This window comes from Apostichopus japonicus, chromosome 8, assembly GCF_037975245.1.
Source record: "Apostichopus japonicus isolate 1M-3 chromosome 8, ASM3797524v1, whole genome shotgun sequence".
Lineage (NCBI taxonomy): Eukaryota > Metazoa > Echinodermata > Holothuroidea > Aspidochirotida > Stichopodidae > Apostichopus > Apostichopus japonicus.
The window spans coordinates 698,716-720,539 of NC_092568.1; the positions used below are offsets into that span (position 1 = coordinate 698,716).

At 37.0% G+C, this 21,824-nt stretch overlaps 1 protein-coding gene across 2 annotated transcripts; it reads right to left on the reverse strand.

Moving 5' to 3' along the window:
• Positions 1-41: 41 nt before the first annotated feature.
• Positions 42-20,304, reverse strand: LOC139970782 (uncharacterized). Of its 2 annotated transcripts, none has more exons than XM_071976775.1 (15): positions 20,218-20,304; positions 19,500-19,563; positions 18,984-19,152; positions 18,190-18,422; positions 17,686-17,771; positions 17,170-17,303; positions 14,754-14,844; positions 12,263-12,504; positions 9,958-10,166; positions 7,791-8,971; positions 6,445-6,608; positions 4,794-4,930; positions 3,462-3,613; positions 3,074-3,155; positions 42-2,468 (listed from the first exon to the last, which is right to left on the reverse strand). In XM_071976775.1, the coding sequence occupies exons 1-15, from the start codon at positions 20,241-20,243 to the stop codon at positions 2,298-2,300; spliced, it is 3,141 nt and encodes a 1,046-aa protein (XP_071832876.1). In that variant the 5' UTR covers positions 20,244-20,304; the 3' UTR covers positions 42-2,297. The 2 variants fall into 2 exon arrangements, with proteins under 2 accessions (XP_071832876.1, XP_071832874.1); XM_071976773.1 differs by having other exon boundaries at positions 9,958-10,169.
• Between the last annotated feature and the right edge of the window lie 1,520 nt (positions 20,305-21,824).

The window sequence follows — 21,824 nt, forward strand, 5'->3', positions numbered from 1 at the left end:
GGAGAAAAAAAATTAAAGAAAAACAGTCCAAGAAACTCGAGTTGTGAGGTTACTGTATAGTAGTTTATTGTATCTTCTTGTAGGGTTGTCAAGAATGAAAGAAATAGCTAATACTACCATAAGTTCACTCACGAGTAAAAGCCTCTCATGTAAAATGAAAAGACATCAGTAATTATTTGTTTGATTTGAATAATAATGTTAGGTAGCTTTCCCTTTAAGGGAAGCTTTTCTTGAAAGGGATACTCTGAATGCAGATGTTATACTTGTATGGAAAGAAACATATTCCGCAATCAGTTCAAAACCGATCTCAGTATTGTGTCATTACCTGGTGATATGGTTGATTGAATGCAAGCTATTTTGACAGGCTAAACACTGCCTTTTACTGCAGGAAGTGGATAACTGATCTAAGAGGCAAATGGAAAAAAAAAACCAAATAATTCAAAATTACTACCAAACCTTACAACACATGCTTAGTCTATACACAGTTTTACAGGATATGTGTTTATATTGTTAATAACAATCAGTAACATTTCTCACAATAACTAAAACTAAAACTGACTAGTTGTAACGTCACATGTGTACAGTACAAAAATTATATTAATTATTAAAAGGCCAACCAAATTTCATCCATTATAAATGTTTTTAGTAATAAAATATCTGATATAAAATTAATAAACCAATACTGAATCTTGAAGAGGCCAAGCATCTCCTGGTCCACTAACAAAATGGTCAGTAAATCTGTAACCCAAGGACCAAACATTTGAAATGTCCAACTAAAAGTTCATATTGCTTGATATTACATTTATATAACACAGTCATTTCAAAATTTAAAGGCAGCTTTCTTGGCTAGCAAGATACATTTCAAGTGTTAAACATATTAAACATATTTTATAAACCAGTTTGAAGATAGTTGTAAGGAAGATAGTTGTAAGTCACAAGTGATTTCAAAACAATTTTCATAGCGAGTCACCAATGTTTAATGTTGTTGCACACTTCACAGAAAACAAAAGTTAATTCAAAATTTAGTGATAGCTATGGATGTATGGTTTCACTTAAACCCAAAATTTGTATCGTTTGGAAATCATTTTGCTTGCTACCTCATTAGTGACCTAGAAAGAAGTTAATTCATTCTGCAGAGAAACTGACATCACCTTGGCCACTCCAGCAGCTAGATAAGCCCGCTCGTCCATTGACATCTCATATGTAAACAAATCCCCATGGATACATGAGACTTTCTCAATGCTGTGCATATAGTATCACATAGACAATTGATATAGTAACCACCAAGCATGTGTTTATTGCTATAGTAACCAACAGGCATGTGTTTATTGCTATAGTAACCAACAGGCAAGTGTTTATTGCTATAGTAACCAACAGGCAAGTGTTTACAAAGTGCCTAGCCATTCTTATGACCGGCCGAACAGGAAATAAACCAAGAAAAGAATGATCATGTGATACCAGAGGTTTTGACCATTTTAGGAGGGTCCTTTTCTTCGAAACTGGTGATGGGAAAGTTCCAGAATAAGATGAAAACTGCTCCATAACCAGCTGTATTTGAAGAAGGAAACCTTTAGTTTTACACATGTCCAATGAAAAACAATCATTATGTAAAACACATTTTGTGTAGTATTTTTTTTAGATATTAAAACACTGAAGGTAATCTGGTTCTGTTTTCAAAATACTGCTATACATGTTTGCAGCAATTTATCCACTTTGCACATACGATACCAGACAAACTCTTCCCTGTTATGTACGATATCTTTACAGGAGCGTACAAACTTTTTATCACGATATGCTACGACATGCAAATAACCTGCTTCAATATTTTTGCAATTTGAAAATATTGCTCAATAGCTCCACCACAATGACTTGAGCATTTCATAATCTAATATGTGATTGGAGAAACAATTTCCTAACTTATCAAGGACAACTTCACAGTTTTGTAGAGATATTTAATGCCATCCGAACTATTGAATCCCTTTATGTTGAGTAATACCACATTTGTAACCTCAGTGGTAGGTGGCAGGGAAGCAGTCATTTTGGTTGCAAAAGCTATTCTGGAGAAGTCTTCGCCATGAACCATTTTCTTTGCAGGTCACATTTGGCCTGGGTTTAGGCTGACAGCAGTAATTTTGCTACACTGGCAGTTGCAGGAATAATGTTGCAACCTAAGTCTGGATATGGCGGAAGTGGACCAGTTTCTACACAGTTAGACCACATGTAGCATATATGGTAGCAGTCCTTTTGGTTCATTCGCAGGATTCTCTGGAAGCTATCTACTTCCTCCTGATGGAGATTTAAGCTTTCATTCCATCCTCCTCCTCCTCCTCATCAGACCAGTAGTAATCTTTCTCTTGGTCCGAGTCGTCCTCTTCAGTTATTTCCTTAACTTCAAAGGCCTGCTGTAACTCTTTGTCACTAAATCGACTCTGAAATTTGTTCTGTTTGGTACCAAATTTTGTTAGGGGCTGCGGATAACAAGCAAATGATCACAAATCACAAATTCTGTGTTTTAATTTGAAATTTTTAACAATTTCTTTCTGAGTTATAACAGCAAAACCAGTATTCTGCAAGCTTTTAGGCCTACCAACCAGAATCTTTCGTGAGAAGAGCCATGACCCACCAGAAACGCACACCTCAGAATAGAATGTTCAGAATGAATGAAGAGCTAGCTTGGACTACGGAATTAATATTAAAAAATATCTTAATAGATCTCCACCAGCAAGCTCAGTCAACAGTAAATAATTACTATGACGTCTAAAAAATCCTACGCAAATTTTTGTGACCAACTTTTGGGTTTTCCACCCCCCCTCCATCCCAGGAATGAATTTGTCAAGTTTTGAGAGACACTTTTCTTTGCAATGTGAATGAATGTTTCATAGCAAGAGAACGTTCCTGGTGGGCCGGACAGGATCATGGAAACAAGCTGAAATAAATGGAATGTTTCTCTCAAAGTAGAAATTCCGAAACAAATATAGTGGGAAGCTGTTTTTGTTGTCAATATCCCTCCTGTGAACGTCCATCTCAAATCTCTCACCAAAAATAAAATACGATAATAAGCTACTCCCCTTACCCTTCCTGCCACTGGTGTTGTCTTTTGTCTGGTTCTGCCCTTTCTTTTCTGCATACGGTATATATAATGTTCTGCTTTATCCCTGTGGAACAAAACATGAAATATATGGTTACATATTTGCCAATAAAATTAAAGTAAACAAAATAATTATGGAGTGATGGACAAATAGCTAATGAACAACAAAATGCAAATATATGTACATATATTCACATTCACCTGCCAAGACAAAACCAATATAGAATTAAAGTCATAAACTAAGTTTTATCATTGAGGGATAAGTGCAGGACTGTGTGTGTGTCCGGGGGAGGGGGGGTGGGGTGGGGGTGGGGGGTTGTATTTGGTATTCAGGCAATCTGATAGACTTTTTAGGGTATGACAATTGACTAACCTGTTGACACTCTGAAGGAGGCCTGGTGTCCAATTAGGGTGTGGTGTTTTCTTTGTTGAGAATGGTTCAATGTTGGGCATATTGAGTGAGGGGGTCTTACTGCAGGGAATACTGTCATCTGACTCTTCGTCGCTGCCGTCACACAGCGGAATCTGATTGAAAGAGATTAGATCAAGAGATTAGTAGAAAACAACTCACTATTCAAATACAATTCAATATAAGTGGTTTGTGTATATACATATACAAACACATGTCAGAGATCTCTCTCTCTCTCTGTTATGTATATATCAGGACCGGGCAAAAGTTATTATATGAATGAACAAAATAGATTGAACTTTATGTTAACCAAACAGGAGATAAAGGGATTTACAACTGTTTAAGCAATATTCACCTTTTGCCCCACATTATTTTTTATTAAAATATTCCACCTTTTGATAATACTGTAAAAAATTGCATGTGTGCAGCAGTTATTAGCACAACACCATGTAGAAAAATGAGGAAAAATTCACCTAGATCTGTAACCATGACAACCGTGCAACTCGAATGAAATTAAACTTTCGGGCATATGACCAGAAAACTCTGCTGTACAAGACATGACTTCATCAACTACATCTTCAAAATAATAGTTTTGACATCTTTCTTACAAACTCAAAATTATTTTAAAAACCATATTCTGATGACAAGAAATGTGAATCTTAAACTGAAGAAAAGATATTTTCACACTGCTGGTCGAAAAACCCCGACTCAATTTCTTGCCCCTAACTCGAGATAAGGTTGATTGAATTTAACCTATTTTGAATGGCTAAAGCTTTGACTACTCTAGTAAATCTGATCATAGTATGGGATTGTGATGTCATCTGGGCAAATGCTCTTCCAACGCTTTTCTAAGTCTATAGTAACCTCCTCGTTGATTTATTCCTCAAACCTGATACATTTGAAAAAATTTCGGTTAGCTGTCACATTTGTCTATATTTTTTTTCCATAAAAAATGTATCTTTTTGAAAATATTCTTTTTTGTCTGTGGATGATTTACAAATTATAAAAATAAATATTCAGCTTAAGTGTCCTTATGACATCCATTCAGTTGTTGCCAAATGTATTTACAAAATAAAAGCTGAAAAATTCTTATCTTTGCAATTCAACATGCTATGAGGATGTGCTTTTTACCCAAAGGTTCAGAAAATTTTCCAGCATGTTTGCTAGGCAATAACTTCAGCTAGCGGAAAACCCTTTTACAGGACTAGAGTTATACACACTGTGCTGGCAATTGAACAAATTAAAGAAATCGTTTTACAAACAATAAGCTATTGTTTTAAACATAACTGAGGATACCTTGTGTCTCCTCGTTTTCTTGTAAGGAGTATTATCTAGCAGATCTTCCTCGTAGCCCATATTGTGATGCTCTGCCAATTCCCTGAGTTGTCTTTTGCGACGTAGAGTTCCCTTCCTGGCATTAAGGGTGACAGGACCTGCCAGAGAAACGCAAAATGAAATATTTAAAGTTAACATACAAAATGACAATAATCAAGGGAATTTTACAACAAAAAATTTGTTTGAAAAAAAAAATTGTTTGAAAATATTCAATATTTGTTTACTGTTCCAATAATTAATAGATATTTCATATTTAAAGACTTGAATGCTAACCAAGCTGACAGCTTTGGGACATTTAAAATGGAATGGCAATAAACTGGGAAGAGAGCCATGATTACCTCATAATGAAATCACTTTACTATAAAAAGTAATTGTTGACATCTCACAGATCAAAAAACTAAAAACATTGACTGCATGTCCTGTTCTATGTATTACGTGGGTGTTTGGAGACAAACACCTTTGAAATATCTTAATAGCTTAGAGTGCTCCTTAAAGGCAAATTTGATGAAGCCTTTTTCAGCTTTATAGTTCTTAATATACACAGTGAAATGGAATGAGAAGGACTGTCCTCATCTTGAGGAAAGGTTAATATAAACGCAGGCATGTGCCCACGCTAGGCGGCACTGGGCGGCCCCACCCAGCACTAAAAATTACCGCCCAGCACTGTCTCAAAAATTGTGAATCCTGTCCAGCACTATTTTCATCTAAAATCCCGACATTCCTAACAATATATTCAACATAAATTGGGCCTACCCTATGCCAATATCATACAGACTTATAATGCATCAGTTACGCATGCAAGAAACATTACTTACTGCTCGCAATCGTTCCCTTGTAAAATCTCTTTGAAACAAACTAATAACTTTCACCAGGTACGTAATATATTTCACAAAAAAAATTTAAAAATGTAAATTGTTAGCAAAACTAGTAATTATGACATGTGCTTAAAAAAGCTACACAAGTGCCAGCATTTGGCATCTGAGCACCTTCCCCAGGATGGCGATCAGTAAACCCGGCACTCAGGAAATCCTGGGCACATCCCTGTACACGGTAAATGGAGAAGGACTGTCCGCATGCATCTTGAGTAGAGGTTAATATACACTATGAATGGAGAAGGACTGTCCGCATGCATCTTGAGTAGAGGTTAATATACACTATGAATGGAGAAGGACTGTCCGCATGCATCTTGAGTAGAGGTTAATATACACTATGAATGGAGAAGGACTGTCCGCATGCATCTTGAGTAGAGGTTAATATACACTATGAATGGAGAAGGACTGTCCGCATGCATCTTGAGTAGAGGTTAATATACACTATGAATGGAGAAGGACTGTCCGCATGCATCTTGAGTAGAGGTTAATATACACTATGAATGGAGAAGGACTGTCCGCATGCATCTTGAGTAGAGGTTAATATACACTATGAATGGAGAAGGACTGTCCGCATGCATCTTGAGTAGAGGTTAATATACACGGTAAATGGAGAAGGACTGTCCACATGCATCTTGAGTAGAGGTTAATATACACTATAATGGAGAAGGACTGTCATACGAGGTAAATACATTTGGAGAATTTAGTGAATCAGTGCACTGCAGATGAATATTTCAATATACCTCTGCTTGTCTCATTGGTAGATTTCTTCGTGTTTCCAGACACCTTGTCGGCCTTCAATAATGAAGATTTTTTGGCCTTGCATTCTTTAATTTGTCTGGTACCGACTTTATCTGACACCCTCTGCCAATAGTCATTTGAGGTTCCAGGAATACATCGTAGCGCACTGTAAGAGAAGATATTAGAAATCACAGAAACTTGTTGTGAAGCATTTGTATCATGTATATATTTGGTTTCCCATTTACAGAATTTTTTACCAAAACCCAGAGTTGAAAAACACCTTGCTGAATTTCCTGCAAAGATGGGCCATTTCTGGAATTGTTCACGAACCAGAGACATGAACATCTGTGATACATATTGGCACCTTACAATGATAAAAACGAAAAACCTGTTGAACACTCTTTTCTTTAAAACACTGCTTTTTAACATTCCCCCCCCCCCCTCCCCCATCCAACACACACACATTTATGATTTTTTCAAATTCCCAACCCTGACCAAACCGACCAAGTTTCACTTTAAATAAGAGTGCAATTGTTCGGTTTTTGTCTCATGAATATTAACTACAAAGTACCTCATGATTCCATTTGATTTATGAAGATTTCATCTCGCAGACGCTTTTGCAAATTAAATACTTAGATCAAACAGATAACTTTCCAAAAATTATGGACTCTTTATTATTCTGAAAATAAACTTGACTAATTTACTGCAGTATGATGGGATTTTAGTATTAGAAAATATTCATTTCCCAAAAGAAAAATTGAGAAAACATCTCAAAAGGCACTGTCTGATAACGTTGATAATAACGTCGGCTCCTCAGTGGAGGCCTAAATGTTTAATCCATCATTTTTTAACTTCTCAGAAATCCATCAAAGCATGTTCCCTGAACTTCACATAAACAAGAGAGCACCCTTGGATGACAATTAACACAATTTGTCCTTAAAATAAAGTTGTAATACAAAATAAATACTTTATCTGAGGAAATAAAAATCTTATATATTTTCATACAGTTTTGTGTCACGTTGAGGAAACAGACATAATAATGGTGTGTGTGTTAGTTTTTCTTCCACCAGCCACAATTAATGAGCCTCAGATATTGTTGTATCCAATAACGTCTTATAATTTTGCTATTTTTCATTTGAAATATGATATCCCAAAGGTCGTATCTCAACATTAATGCAATTGGTGTCAAAATGCAACCTAGACTGATGGCAATTCATTCTAACAGTCAACAACATATCAACAATTCAGTGCCTAAATTCACCATTCAATGTAACATTACGTCAGTTCGGTACGTACATCAAGTATTTGAGAGTATACTCTCAAATGTCTTGATAACTTGATGTCTTACCTTTCCAATCTCTCAACTTCATCTTCTTTCCATTCATCACTGCCCCTTTCGTTCTCTTTGTCAGATGCCCTCTCGTTATTCCTTTGGGCAGTCCTCGTCCTAGCACTTGCTGGTCGTGTTACCTCTTTGCCAGTGTCCTTGTTTATCTCATTTCCATCATTTTCCCCTTCGGTTCGAAGCGAAGCTATTTTATTGTCACCATGTTCGCTTCCTGTCTGATCCTGACTACTACGAACCCCACGAGTTGTCTGAAATGATCCTGTTAAAGTGCAGTCATTACGGAAACTCTTTTTGCCTCTTGTGAAATTCCTTCTCCCAACAGAGCTTCTATCACGGGTGTTGCTTCGTGAGGCCGATTCATCGGGCATCTCTGGAGATGCTTCATTCCGGGTGGTTTCCGTTCCAAGTTTACTTTTGTTTACTCCAGAGTCAAATACATCAGGGTCGCTGCCCGGTGAACTACTGGAGCTCCGTCTCTGAAATTTCATCTCTTCCCGTCTCTGTTTCTGTTTGGCGAGTATTCCCAAGATATCGCCATAGAGATTAAAGTTAAGAGATTCCTTCCTCTTCTCGGTGGGAATAGACCTGGTCTGACTTCTCGCTTGCTTCATACTTTCCGTATCAGATGTCTGTTCCAGAACCTTGACTACTTTATTATCGCATTCACCGATAACGTCTCCCTGTTTCTTGGTCTGACTTTGCCCCCTACCACTGCAATGGTTTTGGGTACTGAGGTCCTCTTCAATACCCCTGTTCCTGGTTATGGTCCTTCTGGTACTTTTTCTGGTCCAATATTGCCCCAATTCTGATTCGCTTTCCGATGACACACTCTCAGTTTCTTCGGTTCTTCTCTTTGTCTTCACCCCAACAGTCGACTCGTTGACTTTGATCCTGTTCGAAGCTCTGGTCTTTGAAGATTCTGTTCTCTCTGGAACAAACCCAGATGTCTTCTCCCTCTTGTTTTTCTTTGTAGGTGGTTCATCTCTTCTGATGCCTCTCTTTCCTGCTCGGTCATTAGAGACGCTCTCTTTCCGTGTTGCTTTCGTTCTTCTACTCTTCTTTGTCGTTTTCCTTGCCTCTGTTGTTCTACGTTCGTCGACACTTCTTTGCTCTTTTGCCGAGCCCCTTGCAGAATGTCTCTGTTTCACTCGTGAGGTTACAGAGCTACCTTCTAGAACAGTCTATAAAAGAATTAAAGGTACATGAGTACTATACTATTTACTTAAGATAGGGAGCAAAAAACTAGGCTAAAAACCTAAATGAAAATTCTGTTTCAAGTCCTGACAAAACTTTATTCCTGGAATGTACTAAGGTCCCATGTGATACATAATTGAAAGTGACATGACTGAATGTTTCATCTCAAGAATTTCTTTTATTGGATTGAGAATGTAATAAGCAAAATGCATGTGCACAAGATCATCTTCTTGTCATATGTAAGCAAACAAATTCTGTTTAACTGGTGTTTAAAACTTTTGAGCATTAATAGCTGTCATTCTATTCTCAGGTTGTGTTCTGTTATAACCAGGATTGGTCTGCTATGTTAACAAAGATCTACTACAGTAAACTGTCGAACATGATGTAGCCTACATTGTACATACTACATAGTGCAGCCTAACATATCTACTGGATAGACAACAACTAGCCTTTACAGAGAACATTTCATAGGGGTGGGTGTGTTGTCAAATTGACTTATCAATAAATAAAGGAAACCATTTTGTAAATGATCGTTACCTCTATATGTGTGTCAGTGGTAGTGGCTGATGTTTTTATCCACATTTCAATTCACTTTAGTAAAGTCATGAAGTCAAACTTTTTTCTACTTTAATTCTTTCTGTTATACCCTTTCTCTGTTTTGTGTGCAGTATAACAATGCCATCATTTTGTGTTTGTATATTGTGCAAATTTAATTTACCAGCCTCTAACACCACTACGATGACATTGAGCAAAATAAATTAAAACTGAAGTATTGTGAAAGTTAGCAAATAGAATATATAGGGCGAATAGATCTCAAGTGTGGTGGAGTTTTTATCACAACCATATTTCCCACAAAAAAATGATAAATTATTGAATAATGCTCAAAGCAGTGAGAGGCAGTGACTCATCATCTGTAGGATGCACAGATGGGCCACAAATTGTCTGTGTGAACAAAAGAAAAATGGATCCTTACGGTGTCAGCTTTCAAACCGACCAGCTTTGGAGTATTGAACGAAGTGTGAGTGTGGTCTGTTGTTCCAGCGATCAATTCCACTTCGTCCAGACGTACGTTGGTGCGTTGCCGTTCCCCGGTCCAGTAGGCCAGAGGTGGTAGGACACGTCTGCCGCTCCTGGTACACTTTAGCTCGTCTACAGATATCACATTTGGTGTCTTGAACTCTGCTGCTGGGAAGTATTAAAAAGCAATCAATTAAATGCAGTCATATATTTTCCATAATGCATTATCAAACAAGAGCATCAATGACGCAGTATCTCAATACTGGAAGTTCTAATTTTGATTCCTAGTTTCATATCTTTGCTCTGTCTCTACAATTATCAATATCAATATATATAATATTTTTGGTCATATAGTTTGACGTCAATGACAACAGTCTAATAAGAAGAGGCCAACAACTCAACCATATTCTTGATGCCCGCCTTGAGAAAGCTAGGCCTATCAACCTACTGTATGTTACTGTAGACTGTAGTGGTGACTACCATCAAAACTGTGTACACTTCCAAGTATCAAAACAACCCACGTTTTTCCATTTCAATAATTTTGACTTGAAGATTTCGTGGATTTATGACTTGGAAAAAATAAGGTACAAGTAGATTACCAGTTTTTAATTGAAAGTGATGGGTGGCCACCTCCTCCCCTATAGCCACCCCAGTTCCTATCCATTTTAGTATTTTCTTTTAATTCTTTGTATATTTGATGTCAAACATCACAAGTTCAAAAGAAAGCTAAACATACATCCTATAAGTTATAACCTTATAGTTATACATCTTATATCCTTATAAATAAAACATAACCTTATCCAATTTTTATAGTCTTATAAAAGTTGTGATGCTATGGCCGGCTCCTCTTTTATACATACTCCAGTGAAAATAAAATGTGATAGATTATAATTTTTGTTTTTAATTCCTCTTTTTTTTGGGGGGGAAGGGGGGGTTAAAGACATATACCAAACAAGCTGTTAATTCAAAATGATGCTTCATTCTAGAAATGCACAATATACACTCTATTTCAAATGAATATTTGTTGTATTATCCCATTAACATTATGTTAAATTTATGGAGTCACAGTTAATATATAAGTTGGAAACTTAACTTAAAATTAAAACACACTGTAAGGCAATCGAACAAACTTACTGTACCCTGGCCCAAAACTGCCTGAACACCACCAGTACAATGCTAATGTGGCTATTACTAAATGAAGGCCTAATATAGGATGCACTAGGCTTAGCCTTCAGCAGCACAACAATGTGCATACCTAATTATTAAAAAATACCTGATGGGCAATCAAACAAACTTATCATGACTCTTGCTCTGAAAAACCACCTGAACACCAGTACAATCCTTAAATTGATATTACTAAAACCATGGAGCTATAAACAGACGAAGTCCTAATATAAATTAAATGCAGTACAACAATGTGTATATGGAATTAGTGTGCAATACACTACCAGTACCAGCAGCGTATCTCACAACAGTACAGAAAATTGGTCGCGAGGGTGGCCATTTTCGTATATCTAACATGTAGCTGCCATGAGTCATAGCCAATCTGCTACAAACCAGACTTAGAGGCGGGGCTTGAGTCATAGCCAATCTGCTACAAACCAGACTTGGAGGCGGGGCTTAATCATCAAAAACAAGGAAACAAATAAGTTTTGGAGCGTGCGCAAAAAAGGCTTGTTTCAACTGTTTTTCAGAGTGATTTGGCCAAATTTGGACATAAATTGGTGAAAAAGCCATAGAATGAGATACAATTCTGGAATAAAAAATAGTAACTTTTGTTGGCCTTTATGATATATGCTTGCTCTGGAAATTCCAGAGAAAAAGAACTTTGAATGAAGACGCTGAAAAATTTTTAAGAGAAGAGAGAGTCCCACTTACTGTTACAATATCTCTATACATGTACTGTATTGAGATAAAAATAAAATTTTCCCACAAAACTGGACATATCTTACTGACTGAATAAACTTAATAACTTTTTCCTCCATATACAATGTTTCACTTACCATGACTTCTTAAATTAAGTACAATTTAAAGCTTTCAAAGACACATTATTTGTCTGCATTTATTTCAATACGTCCCAATTTCCTTCAAGTGGGTATTAATTCATATTGCACAACATGTGATTTGAGAAAGACAACAACAACAGAAATTTTAGAAATGAGGAAAATATTTGGCTCAATGAAAAACGAAACAGCTAAAAAGAGAATGCCAAATTCTAGGGCAGTTTACTAATAAAAGAATGTTGTAGAAAATAAACTCACCAGGTGTAGTCAAAGTGTCTTTTGGAAAAGCCTTGGTTGTATCTGGAGTCAGTAATTTGGACCTGTTACTTCCTCCCTTGGAAATAACACTCTTTGGAAGTTGTTGTTTTCCACCAGTGATAGGAGTGGATTTCACTTCTTTTTTCGGTTTGGAAGACTTCTCTTCTTGTCTTGCGACTCTCTTTTTTGCCTCGGGTTTTGTTTCACTCGGGACTGGCTTCTCAGATTTGATCCTATTATCCCTAATGAAAGAAACAGACAACTGAAAATTTTCAAAGCAATTCCAAAGTTTTTCTCAAAATACTTTGTATCATAAGGCATAAATACTATCACAATGTGCCTTTCATTTCAAATGACATGCTTTGCCTTTTTTCTTTTCTTTTTTTGGCAGGGGGGGGGCAAGGGAATGGGGTTAAGGATCAGTAAAGGCACTACCATGCCTGACTATTGTACACTTCCACCTGCTCAGTGTTCGATTTTTCCGGTATCGCATCGCAAAATGCGATCCAAAACGACAACTTGCGAGACGTTTCCAAATCAGCATCGCACATTGTGCCGATTTGTGCGATACAAATTCCTAGTCAGATTTGGGAGCAAACACTCAAACCTTAACTTATGAACTGTCGATCACAATGTAGAAGTTATAATTTATTGAGTTTATACTCAATGTACAACTTATTCACTTGACCATATAGCGAAAAAAAAACCTGAAAAAATAATATCCTACCATAGTTAAGTGTAAAGCAAATAGCATAACCACCTCGGCAGTTACGGATCTCACGTAACTAAAAGGTTCCCTGGCAACGTGCCCAAAAAATGTTAACAAACAGGTGTTACACAGGGGATGAGCTCACAGTTGTTGGGAAGGTACTGTACCTGGGCAAATTCGCAGCACATGTACCGTGGTACAGTAGTTGGGTATAGGGTTAAACACTGCAGTTGTAAAAATGTACGCATAGTGCACGCTATTCATTGTTAGGCAGTCTAGAAACGGGGCTTTGCTGAACGTTGTTTGTTTCATAATATCGGAAGTTTTGTAAGTTGCACTTTTTAAAGATTGAAAGACAGATTAAATCTCTTTTCATTTTATAACATAAAATAGCTACTTTAACTTGTCATTTTAAAATTTTCATCAGTTTCGTGACAATTTAAATAAAAAAAGTTGTCAGTATTTTGCATCCTCAACTGCGAATTTTTTCATCGCCAGACATCGCAAAAAATGACAATTTTCGGGGGCTTTCGCCCCCAGGATCCCCACGAGGGGTTCTACCCCATGACCCCACCATAGCCCTAAGACGGGCCCCTGGACACCACGCCTTTATGCTAGGCAGGCGAACACCGACGGGAAATCGGCAGTGTGTTCGCGGGAAATTGAACAAGGTTTTCCAACACTGCTGAACTGTGCAGTTACTGCATGCATCATGTTCAAGGTTTTCACGGAGGCCTTTGAGGAAATGAATGGTTAGTACAGTGTATATATGCTGCACTAATGCTGTGTGTAGGCCAAGGTTCACGAAGGTCATTGGTTATATTCGCGCGCCGTAGACGTGTTTTTAGATGTTACGGAGAGTCAGGTTTCCATGGATATTAATCGAAAATGAATCTGAGTTTAACTGACGCTAAAGAAAAGGATCCTCTTGGGCAGATTAACAAATCATTGCAAGTATAAATAAGTACAGGTAGCTCTGCTGTTAAAAAGAAAAGTTCAATATCGGTTTGCTGTTATTGGCAATTAGGCAAAATTTTACCGATACCGATATGCTGCCGATATTGCAAATATCGGCCGATACCGATATTGAAAACGATTATCGTAGCAACACTAGTATAAATAATAATAATGAACAAACATTTTCTAGTTAATACATTGATCGCCAACATTTGGTCCGTTTTGTGGTAATTTCAAAACTGCTATTCAATATTGGGGAACTGCTATGCAACAAAAATATTGTATAGCAATTGTCGAAATTTGTTGCTATGCAATTTTTTGGCCATAAGTCGAACCCTGCACCTGCTATGTAAATTGGAGGAAATAATGTAGTATTCACATTTTGTGTTGCAAAAAATACTGAAAATTGTATACTGAATAACTGGTATACATTTGCATTGTGTGAAGGAATTTTTGAAGAAAAGTTTACAAAGCATTTTGCAATGTTGGTCATGAAGTGACATCCCTAGGCTTGTTGCAACCCATACATTTTTAGGGCATTATCCAACCAATATATACTCCCTGGTGATTGTCGATCAAACTGCAGATTGACTGATCTGATTGCAATCGATTGCCACACATGCATACACACTCGCATACACATCCTCCTGGTACACACATATACTTTCTACTCTCAAACACACACGAACATGAATGCAAATCATGCTTGCTGCTATTGGCAAGAAACCAACAGTGAAAGACGAGGACATCACTGGAGAAATTACTACAATATCGATGATGTTAGAAACAGCAGAAAGACGCAAAATGAGAGTTGAAATAACTTACTCTTCTTTCCTTAAACACTGTTCCTGAATTATCTCTTTCCAGTCTACTGGAAATCCGTTTAGGAACCTTTTCACTGTATCAGGGGAGAAACCTGGAAAAAAAAGATGAATAAAGAAAAGTGTATCATTTCATGAAAGTGACAGAAAGCTCATGACAAATTTGGCATTTTTCTTCAAAAGAATTTGGAAATTCCAAGTTCAAAAGAATGACAAAAAGCAGCTGTCACCCACATGCTTAGTGTGAGTCTGAAATATATATTCCAAACATTAAATAACAAAGAAGTTTAAATTTCTTTAAAACCTCCTTATATTCGGTTCTCTGTGTGAATTACAGCAAATTTCAAGTACAAAATGCTCTAGCCTATCCATTCATGAAATGTCTTACTGCCCTTTTGCGACATCTTTCTTTTGAACCTCTCTATCAGCCATTGTTGTTCTTTACTGGACTATTTGGACACTTTTGTCGATGACTGGTTTTAAATATTATCCGATGTGATATAATGGAAGTAAGAACTAAGTGATTTTACTTAAGCTTGCACAGTTTCGTGAAAACTTACAACCGGTTTTTCTCTAGCAAAAAACCGAATCTGGCTCAAAAACCGGTTTTTTCCCCCTCCTGAATTGCATTGAAAACATCCAAATCTCGATCGCTAAGATGCGTATTTTTGAAGCTTTATCAACAGCGGGTTCAAGTCTGTTCGTTCGCAGTAAATTGTTAAAAACATGAATAATAAATTCAAGAAATGTTACCGCCTTCATGACTCTCATTTTATAACCCACGTTAACTAAACTGAAGTAAATATATCGAAAAGAAATGTGTTAGTAAAATTTGTTCTTTAAGTTCTAACATCACGTACACGTATCGTTTGTCTTGTGTTTACTGTACTTCACGAAGTTCAAATTCGTGTTCAGAAAAAAATATCACGGTCATGTTATATTATATGTTTAATTTTTTTTTATGTTATATTTTCGGAGATGAGGGCCAAGCGTAAACCCCATTATGACCAATTGGAGATCTTAAAAAAAAAATGCTTTACAATATGATTGGTCCAATGAAGGTACCAAATTGCACGAGGCTCTAGCCATGTTCGCGGGTGGTATCTTGGCGGTAAAATAAATTTCTCTTCAAGGAGTGAAGAGAATTTACCGTCTACACTTTCAAGTACAAGTTGAAAAATATCGCTGGCAAAAGCGGGATTAGGTCGGCAAAGATTGTAAATTGTTAACCTTTAAGTTGGAAACATGTGTTCATCAACGTAAACGAAAAACCAACTGAGAGACGCCTTGTCTGATAACTGGTAAGAAGAAAGGTTTAAAGGAAAATTACAAAGAAAATAAAATCCATTAGCGTACAAAGGAGAATTGTCACAACAGCAACAACTGTAATTTTCAGCCATGTATGCAACATTTTTACTCCTTTAATATTCCTTGACTCAAGCCTGAAGCCAGGTGTCTCTTGTGAATAATGGACTGTGATTGTTCTAATGTTACTTGTTGCATCTTAGTTGTTAAACTCAACCCCCCCCCCCCGCGATTGTTCTAAAGTTACTTGTTGCATCTTAGTTGTTAAACTCAGAGCCCCCCCGTGATTGTTCTAATGTTACTTGTTACATCTTAGTTGTTAAACTCACAGAGCCCCCCCTGCGACTGTACATGTCGTATTGTATTGTGGATTGCGCAATGAACCTTTCAAGTTTAACGTTCATTTTTTGAACACGAACTGTGATCAATGTGTTTGAAAAGATTTTCTCCATATCCTCTACTATTAAATTGAAGTTAAATAGTAAGAACAACACAAAGAGGACAAACACTTTGGATGTAACAATTTATTTGGAACTGCATCTCGTCATTTGAGTGTGTACTTCTCACAACTACTAACGTTGGCCACCAAGGTCAGTTCAATACTACAAGGTACCTAACTGATGCACGCATATATGGGCTGCATAGCCTAATGTTAGGCCTAGCTATCCACCCTCAAGCACTGGTTATGGCGTGTGCGGATCGTAGCTGACAATGTCGTCTATCAGAAAAGCTTTCTCTTTTTGCAATTTACTTTCATATTGCAAAAGAACAGTAAAAAGGAGAAACCAGAGTCAACAAACTTTTTTTTTTTCAGTATTTGCAATTCACATTTCGGTTTTTCCGGTTTTTTCGGTTTTCTTAAAATAAAAAATAGTACCGAAATTCGGTCGGAAAAAAACCGGTTTCGGTACTAAAACCGGTTTACCGTGCAAGCCTAATTTTACTACATATAATCTGCTGGTACCCTCAAACATCAATTACTCATTTCTTCTTGTTTAATACTGTAAAAAAACATAACACTTGCTTCACATCATTATGTAAAACAGAAAAAACACAGAAATAGTAGACAATAGACAAAAAACTAAAAGCTGTGCACCAAGGGTATTAATATTCACCGTTTTCTAAAGTCATTGCAATATTCATAGATCCACGAAGTCGGTACTTGGAGCCAGATGACGTCACCAACAGTCTTGGCTTTATTCTCTCCGATATGGCTGAAGAATGCCATAGTTCACCCTCAGGATCGCCTCTGCAAAGTGAAGTGTTTACGATGATTTTTCTTAATAGATTCACATTACATATTTTGGAAAGTTTCCGGTATAAAAGTGCAGAGGAAAGCAAAATCTCAAACAATCATGTGGCGAGAGGTAGGAAAGGGGAATGGTGTCCAAATAAACTGTAGCTTTTGTGCCACCAAAGTAAACTGTACACTGATTTTGGAGAATTGCAAAATCGAACTAGCTTGAACTGTAACAGGTCTAAACAAAAACCATGGCTTTAGCTTATACAGGTATTATCCTGTTTCTTTAGAAAAGTGGTTTGATTCCTGCCAATGAAATAACCTACCCAAGGCTCAACTTCAACAATAATTTTTAGCTTAAACAGTTATTAATAATGACTTTGCTACTTACATTCTGTGTCCTTCGATGACAATGATTCTTTTGCGAGGCTGTGTGAGATACCAACCTTCCATTATACTTTCCGCAATAAGATCATCCTGGGGATGAAAGAAGAAGATTAAATGAAAAGCTGAATTGATTTGACAGATGCAGGCAGCAGTATCCATGCCAACTACTAACTTTGCTATACAACTGCAAAGATGTACAACAGTTTGGTATACAGGGACTATAGCAGAACTGTAACATCAGGTTGAAAGGAAGGAAGGAGGATGGAGGTCTAGAAAATGCAGGGGGCGGGGGGGGGGGGGGGGAGAGCCTTACCCAAACCTAAGTGGTCTCATAAGATTTGGCTGAAATCTCCTCACCACCATTTAGGGAGCAAGTTAAAAAGAAAATAACAACGCAGTCTTTACCTTGTTTCTTAGGAATATGTGAAAACATTTTAATCATAATAGGAATGACAAGAAAACAATGTTGGGACCTCTCTGAAAATTAATGTTTCCCACTGATACGCACCATGTCATTAGTCTGTGGGGTATCTGTGGGATTTGTTTTGTAAGGCCAATCGATAACAGCTTGCTCAAGTGTTCTTCTCTCTTCCTCTTCATCGATTATTTGCTTTCCGACCGAGCTCTCCAAATCTTTGCTGGTCTGTGAAGTGATGGCCGTCGTGGTTTGTTTTTGAACCAACGATCTTTTCGACGGAGATGTTAGCGGCGAGGATGAAGGGGGATTTTCTTCATTCAAGGCTTGAAGAAACAATTGCAAAAAAGAAATCAATTGTTAAAATAATCTGCTTTACAAGTATGATGATTGTGACCATCAGCTTGAAGGTACACCCAGGGAATAATTTAGTCTTCAAATGTTGTGTATCAGGTTTTGAAGTGTCTATAGATTGTCTCTTACAGTGTACTATGGATCCTATGTAGAAAAATGCTATGTATCTTTGGACTGCTATAGCAACTTGACCAATTTGCATAGCATCGTGCGATGGGATACTAGATAAATGATTTCCTGACGCTAAGTTACAATGCCTTAGAAGCCACATAAGTATGCTCAGGAAAACAATACACTGTTTAACTATTGTCAAATTAAAGATGAACATCAATATATTGGTAGCAATTTTGAAGCTTCTTAACTTACATTATGGTTCTATTATACAATAAAAAAAAAAACTGCTATACATCTTTGCAAAAGTTTGTATAAAGATATGTACGTTTTTTGCAAAGCATTTTGCAAATTAATAGAGGATAGCTCGGATTAACTATTTCTTGGGGTGATAATTGAATTCCAAGCTACACAATACTCACTGAAGGAGCCTTGCAGAGCGTCATTTCCCCTGGATGGCTGAGTTCGTCTCTTTTGCTTTAAAATCTGACTTAAAGGAGACAGGAAAGGCCTCTGATTTGGGTCACATGATTCATTGGAAAACGAACCAAAAGTCGACACATGACTGCGAACAGGTAAATTGAAGAACTTCTGTGGAAGATTAATTTAAAGGAGGCATGTTTAAGTAAGCATTAGAAGACAGAATTATTCAATTGGTTGAAATTTCTTCTAATCATTTGACAGACAGGTTGCTTACTAGCAGCAGGTGCTACATCAAACTTGATATTATGAATTATTAGTTTGATCTTAGTCTAGATGTGGCCAAGCAACAATTTTGATCTTTGTTGCAATAAACTGAAGTGAAGCTACCATAGGGAATACCTTGAAAAAACAAGAAACTGCCATCCATAAACTAAGTAGGAGTTACTGTACAGCTCGACTCAATTGAAAGAGTTCCAATTTGTATTTGGAGCGGAATTATACTTGCGTAAGCTTACCTTGGCTCCTGGTGAGCGATACAAAATATTATCAAATCTGCTGGTGGTGCAGGTGCTATCAATGCTGTAAAATAGATGATCAGAAGTATTTATTCCATAAATTCATAACATTTTTAGGCCTGTTAGTGTAACCTGTAAAATCATATTCAATCCATGCTTAGTCAACTTACTTAGAATTGTTATTTGGATCAAATCAAATAAAAAAAGGACCCATATGATTTAACACTAGCATAGTTTCCCCAACTGTCACTAAGTTAACTGAGGATAAAGTGAAACTGGTTAAATCTTGATCAGCAAAACACACTGCTTTGGTATTTTTGTTTGCATCTGTTCAGAAAAATATGCCTAGCCTACGCTATGAAATCACATTTTTAAATTTCCCACAAGAACACAAAATGTACAATCGTAATGGTACGTAACTACAACTGGCGTATAGCTTTCCGGTAGGCTAGGCCTAACATAAAGCCTAATCTAACGTTAATCCTAGGCTAGTAAGTTCATCGTTATGTCAGTGCAAACTAAGTAAGGGCAAGTTTTAGCAATCGCCATCGCAATTGAACTTAGTTACGGATCGACATGGTGAAATGTTAGATATCTAGTCTAGCTCATGATTTTGTTAAGTACCAAAACGATAATCAAAATTTTTGTGCAGGTCCAACCACACTTTCCACAAATGATTACATGTATCAGACTTTCTAATTATTGTTAGATTACGTACCTCCCTTTCCCAAACAAGTCCGCCATTTTAATTTGGCGCCATTTGAGTCACATGTTTGCTACTTGATCAACGGGGATCACTGATGTGTTATAATACTTATGTATTACTTCCATGTAATACTTCCATGATACTTTTTAAGAAATATAGTCTGGGTAATGAAACTCTAGTTGCTCCCTGCAACTGTTTTCACAGGATTGTGGGCTGGGGAGGGGGAGGGAATAAACATATGATAGAACAAAATTGAGAAAAATTAAATTGGAAAAATTTGTTCAGGACAATTTGGACAAAGTAATGTGGGACTGCTTCATCTCCAACAATTATCAGTTATTGCCTACATCATGTGATTTGAAGGAGGGGATCAAGTTTGGGTATGAAATTTTGTTACCCGCGAGGCTATTGCATGGATATTAATGTATGGGAGGGACTTCAAGTACCAAAAAAATGCAATTTCTCTATAACCGTACATACCGGTTCCGTATTGATTTTGTGAAATAGTCAGTAGGGGCGGGGTCAAAACCGTAAACAAGGAAAGCTTATATTTAGCAACATGATACATCATGACCCTGCATATGAATGATAGAGCGGAATGTGAAACAAATTTAAATTCAATTTCTCCCTGTATCTTGTATTGCCAGACTTACATGACATATTTGAGATACTCGTCGGGGTTGCCAGTTTTTCTGTGACGGGACCGGCCAAATTAGTGGCCAAAATTGCATGAAAAAAAAACAATAACGAATTTGCTATGGTTCGATGACACCTTTACAAGGGAAGGACTTAGGCCAAGGAAATTTGAAAAACGCCAAAAATGTCTCTTTTCCCCCCTTAAAACGCCAATCTGGCAAACCTGGTACTCGCGTCATCATTTTCAGAGCCATTTAAAAAATAAATATATATTAATTTGACGGGGTTCAATGATATTTTGGCTGAAATCAGGTCATAAACATGAAATCTCAATTAAGACGGTATATCGATGATGACTACTAAGTTGATAGCATGATGATGATAATGCCCACAATTAAGGCGACCATGGACGTTGATTGTTTCTTAGTTTAGATTATGCATACTGCTTAACGGGAGAGTGTGCTTTACGCTAACTTAAATTCTAGTCCTGGCAAGTATCTTTGCCTAATAAACACCTTTGAATTAACGGAAGATATTAATAGTTTCTTTGGATAGAAGAAAAAATGTATTTGTCTTCTTCTTGGATTTATAAAGGCTTGTGATAATGTACTCCATCAGCAGCTTTGATCGGTGACTTAATTCTTAAGTTTGATTCAGAATTGGTTTTGTGAAAGGCAGAAGCTCGATCAGAGGGTGATCAAGTTGTCATTGGTTAATGCTTCTTCTTGACAGGTCTTTAGAACGTGATGTTTCTCAAGGATCAGTCTTTGGTCCCGCCGATTGTAGTGTGAAGAAGTTTGCCGATGACACCAATCTGTACCCTGATATTGAGCTCCAAACGTAGTGTTGATTTATACGCAGAAAGATTTGCATTAAGATTAACTTGATCTGAGGCAAAAAAAAGTTATTGCAAGGTAATGCATGTTGGTGCAGTAAGTAATCCTTTATTCTATGCAGTATATAGTAAAGTGACGCTTCATGAT

Coding starts and splice junctions, on each gene's coding strand:
- LOC139970782 (XM_071976773.1), bottom strand. CDS start 20,243: ATGGCGGACTTGTTTGGGAAAGGGAG. Junction 19,153..19,499: donor ATCGCTCACCAGGAGCCAAG/GTAAGCTTACGC, acceptor AATCTTCCACAG/AAGTTCTTCAATTTACCTGT. Junction 12,505..14,753: donor CAGTGTTTAAGGAAAGAAGA/GTAAGTTATTTC, acceptor TTCTTTCATTAG/GGATAATAGGATCAAATCTG.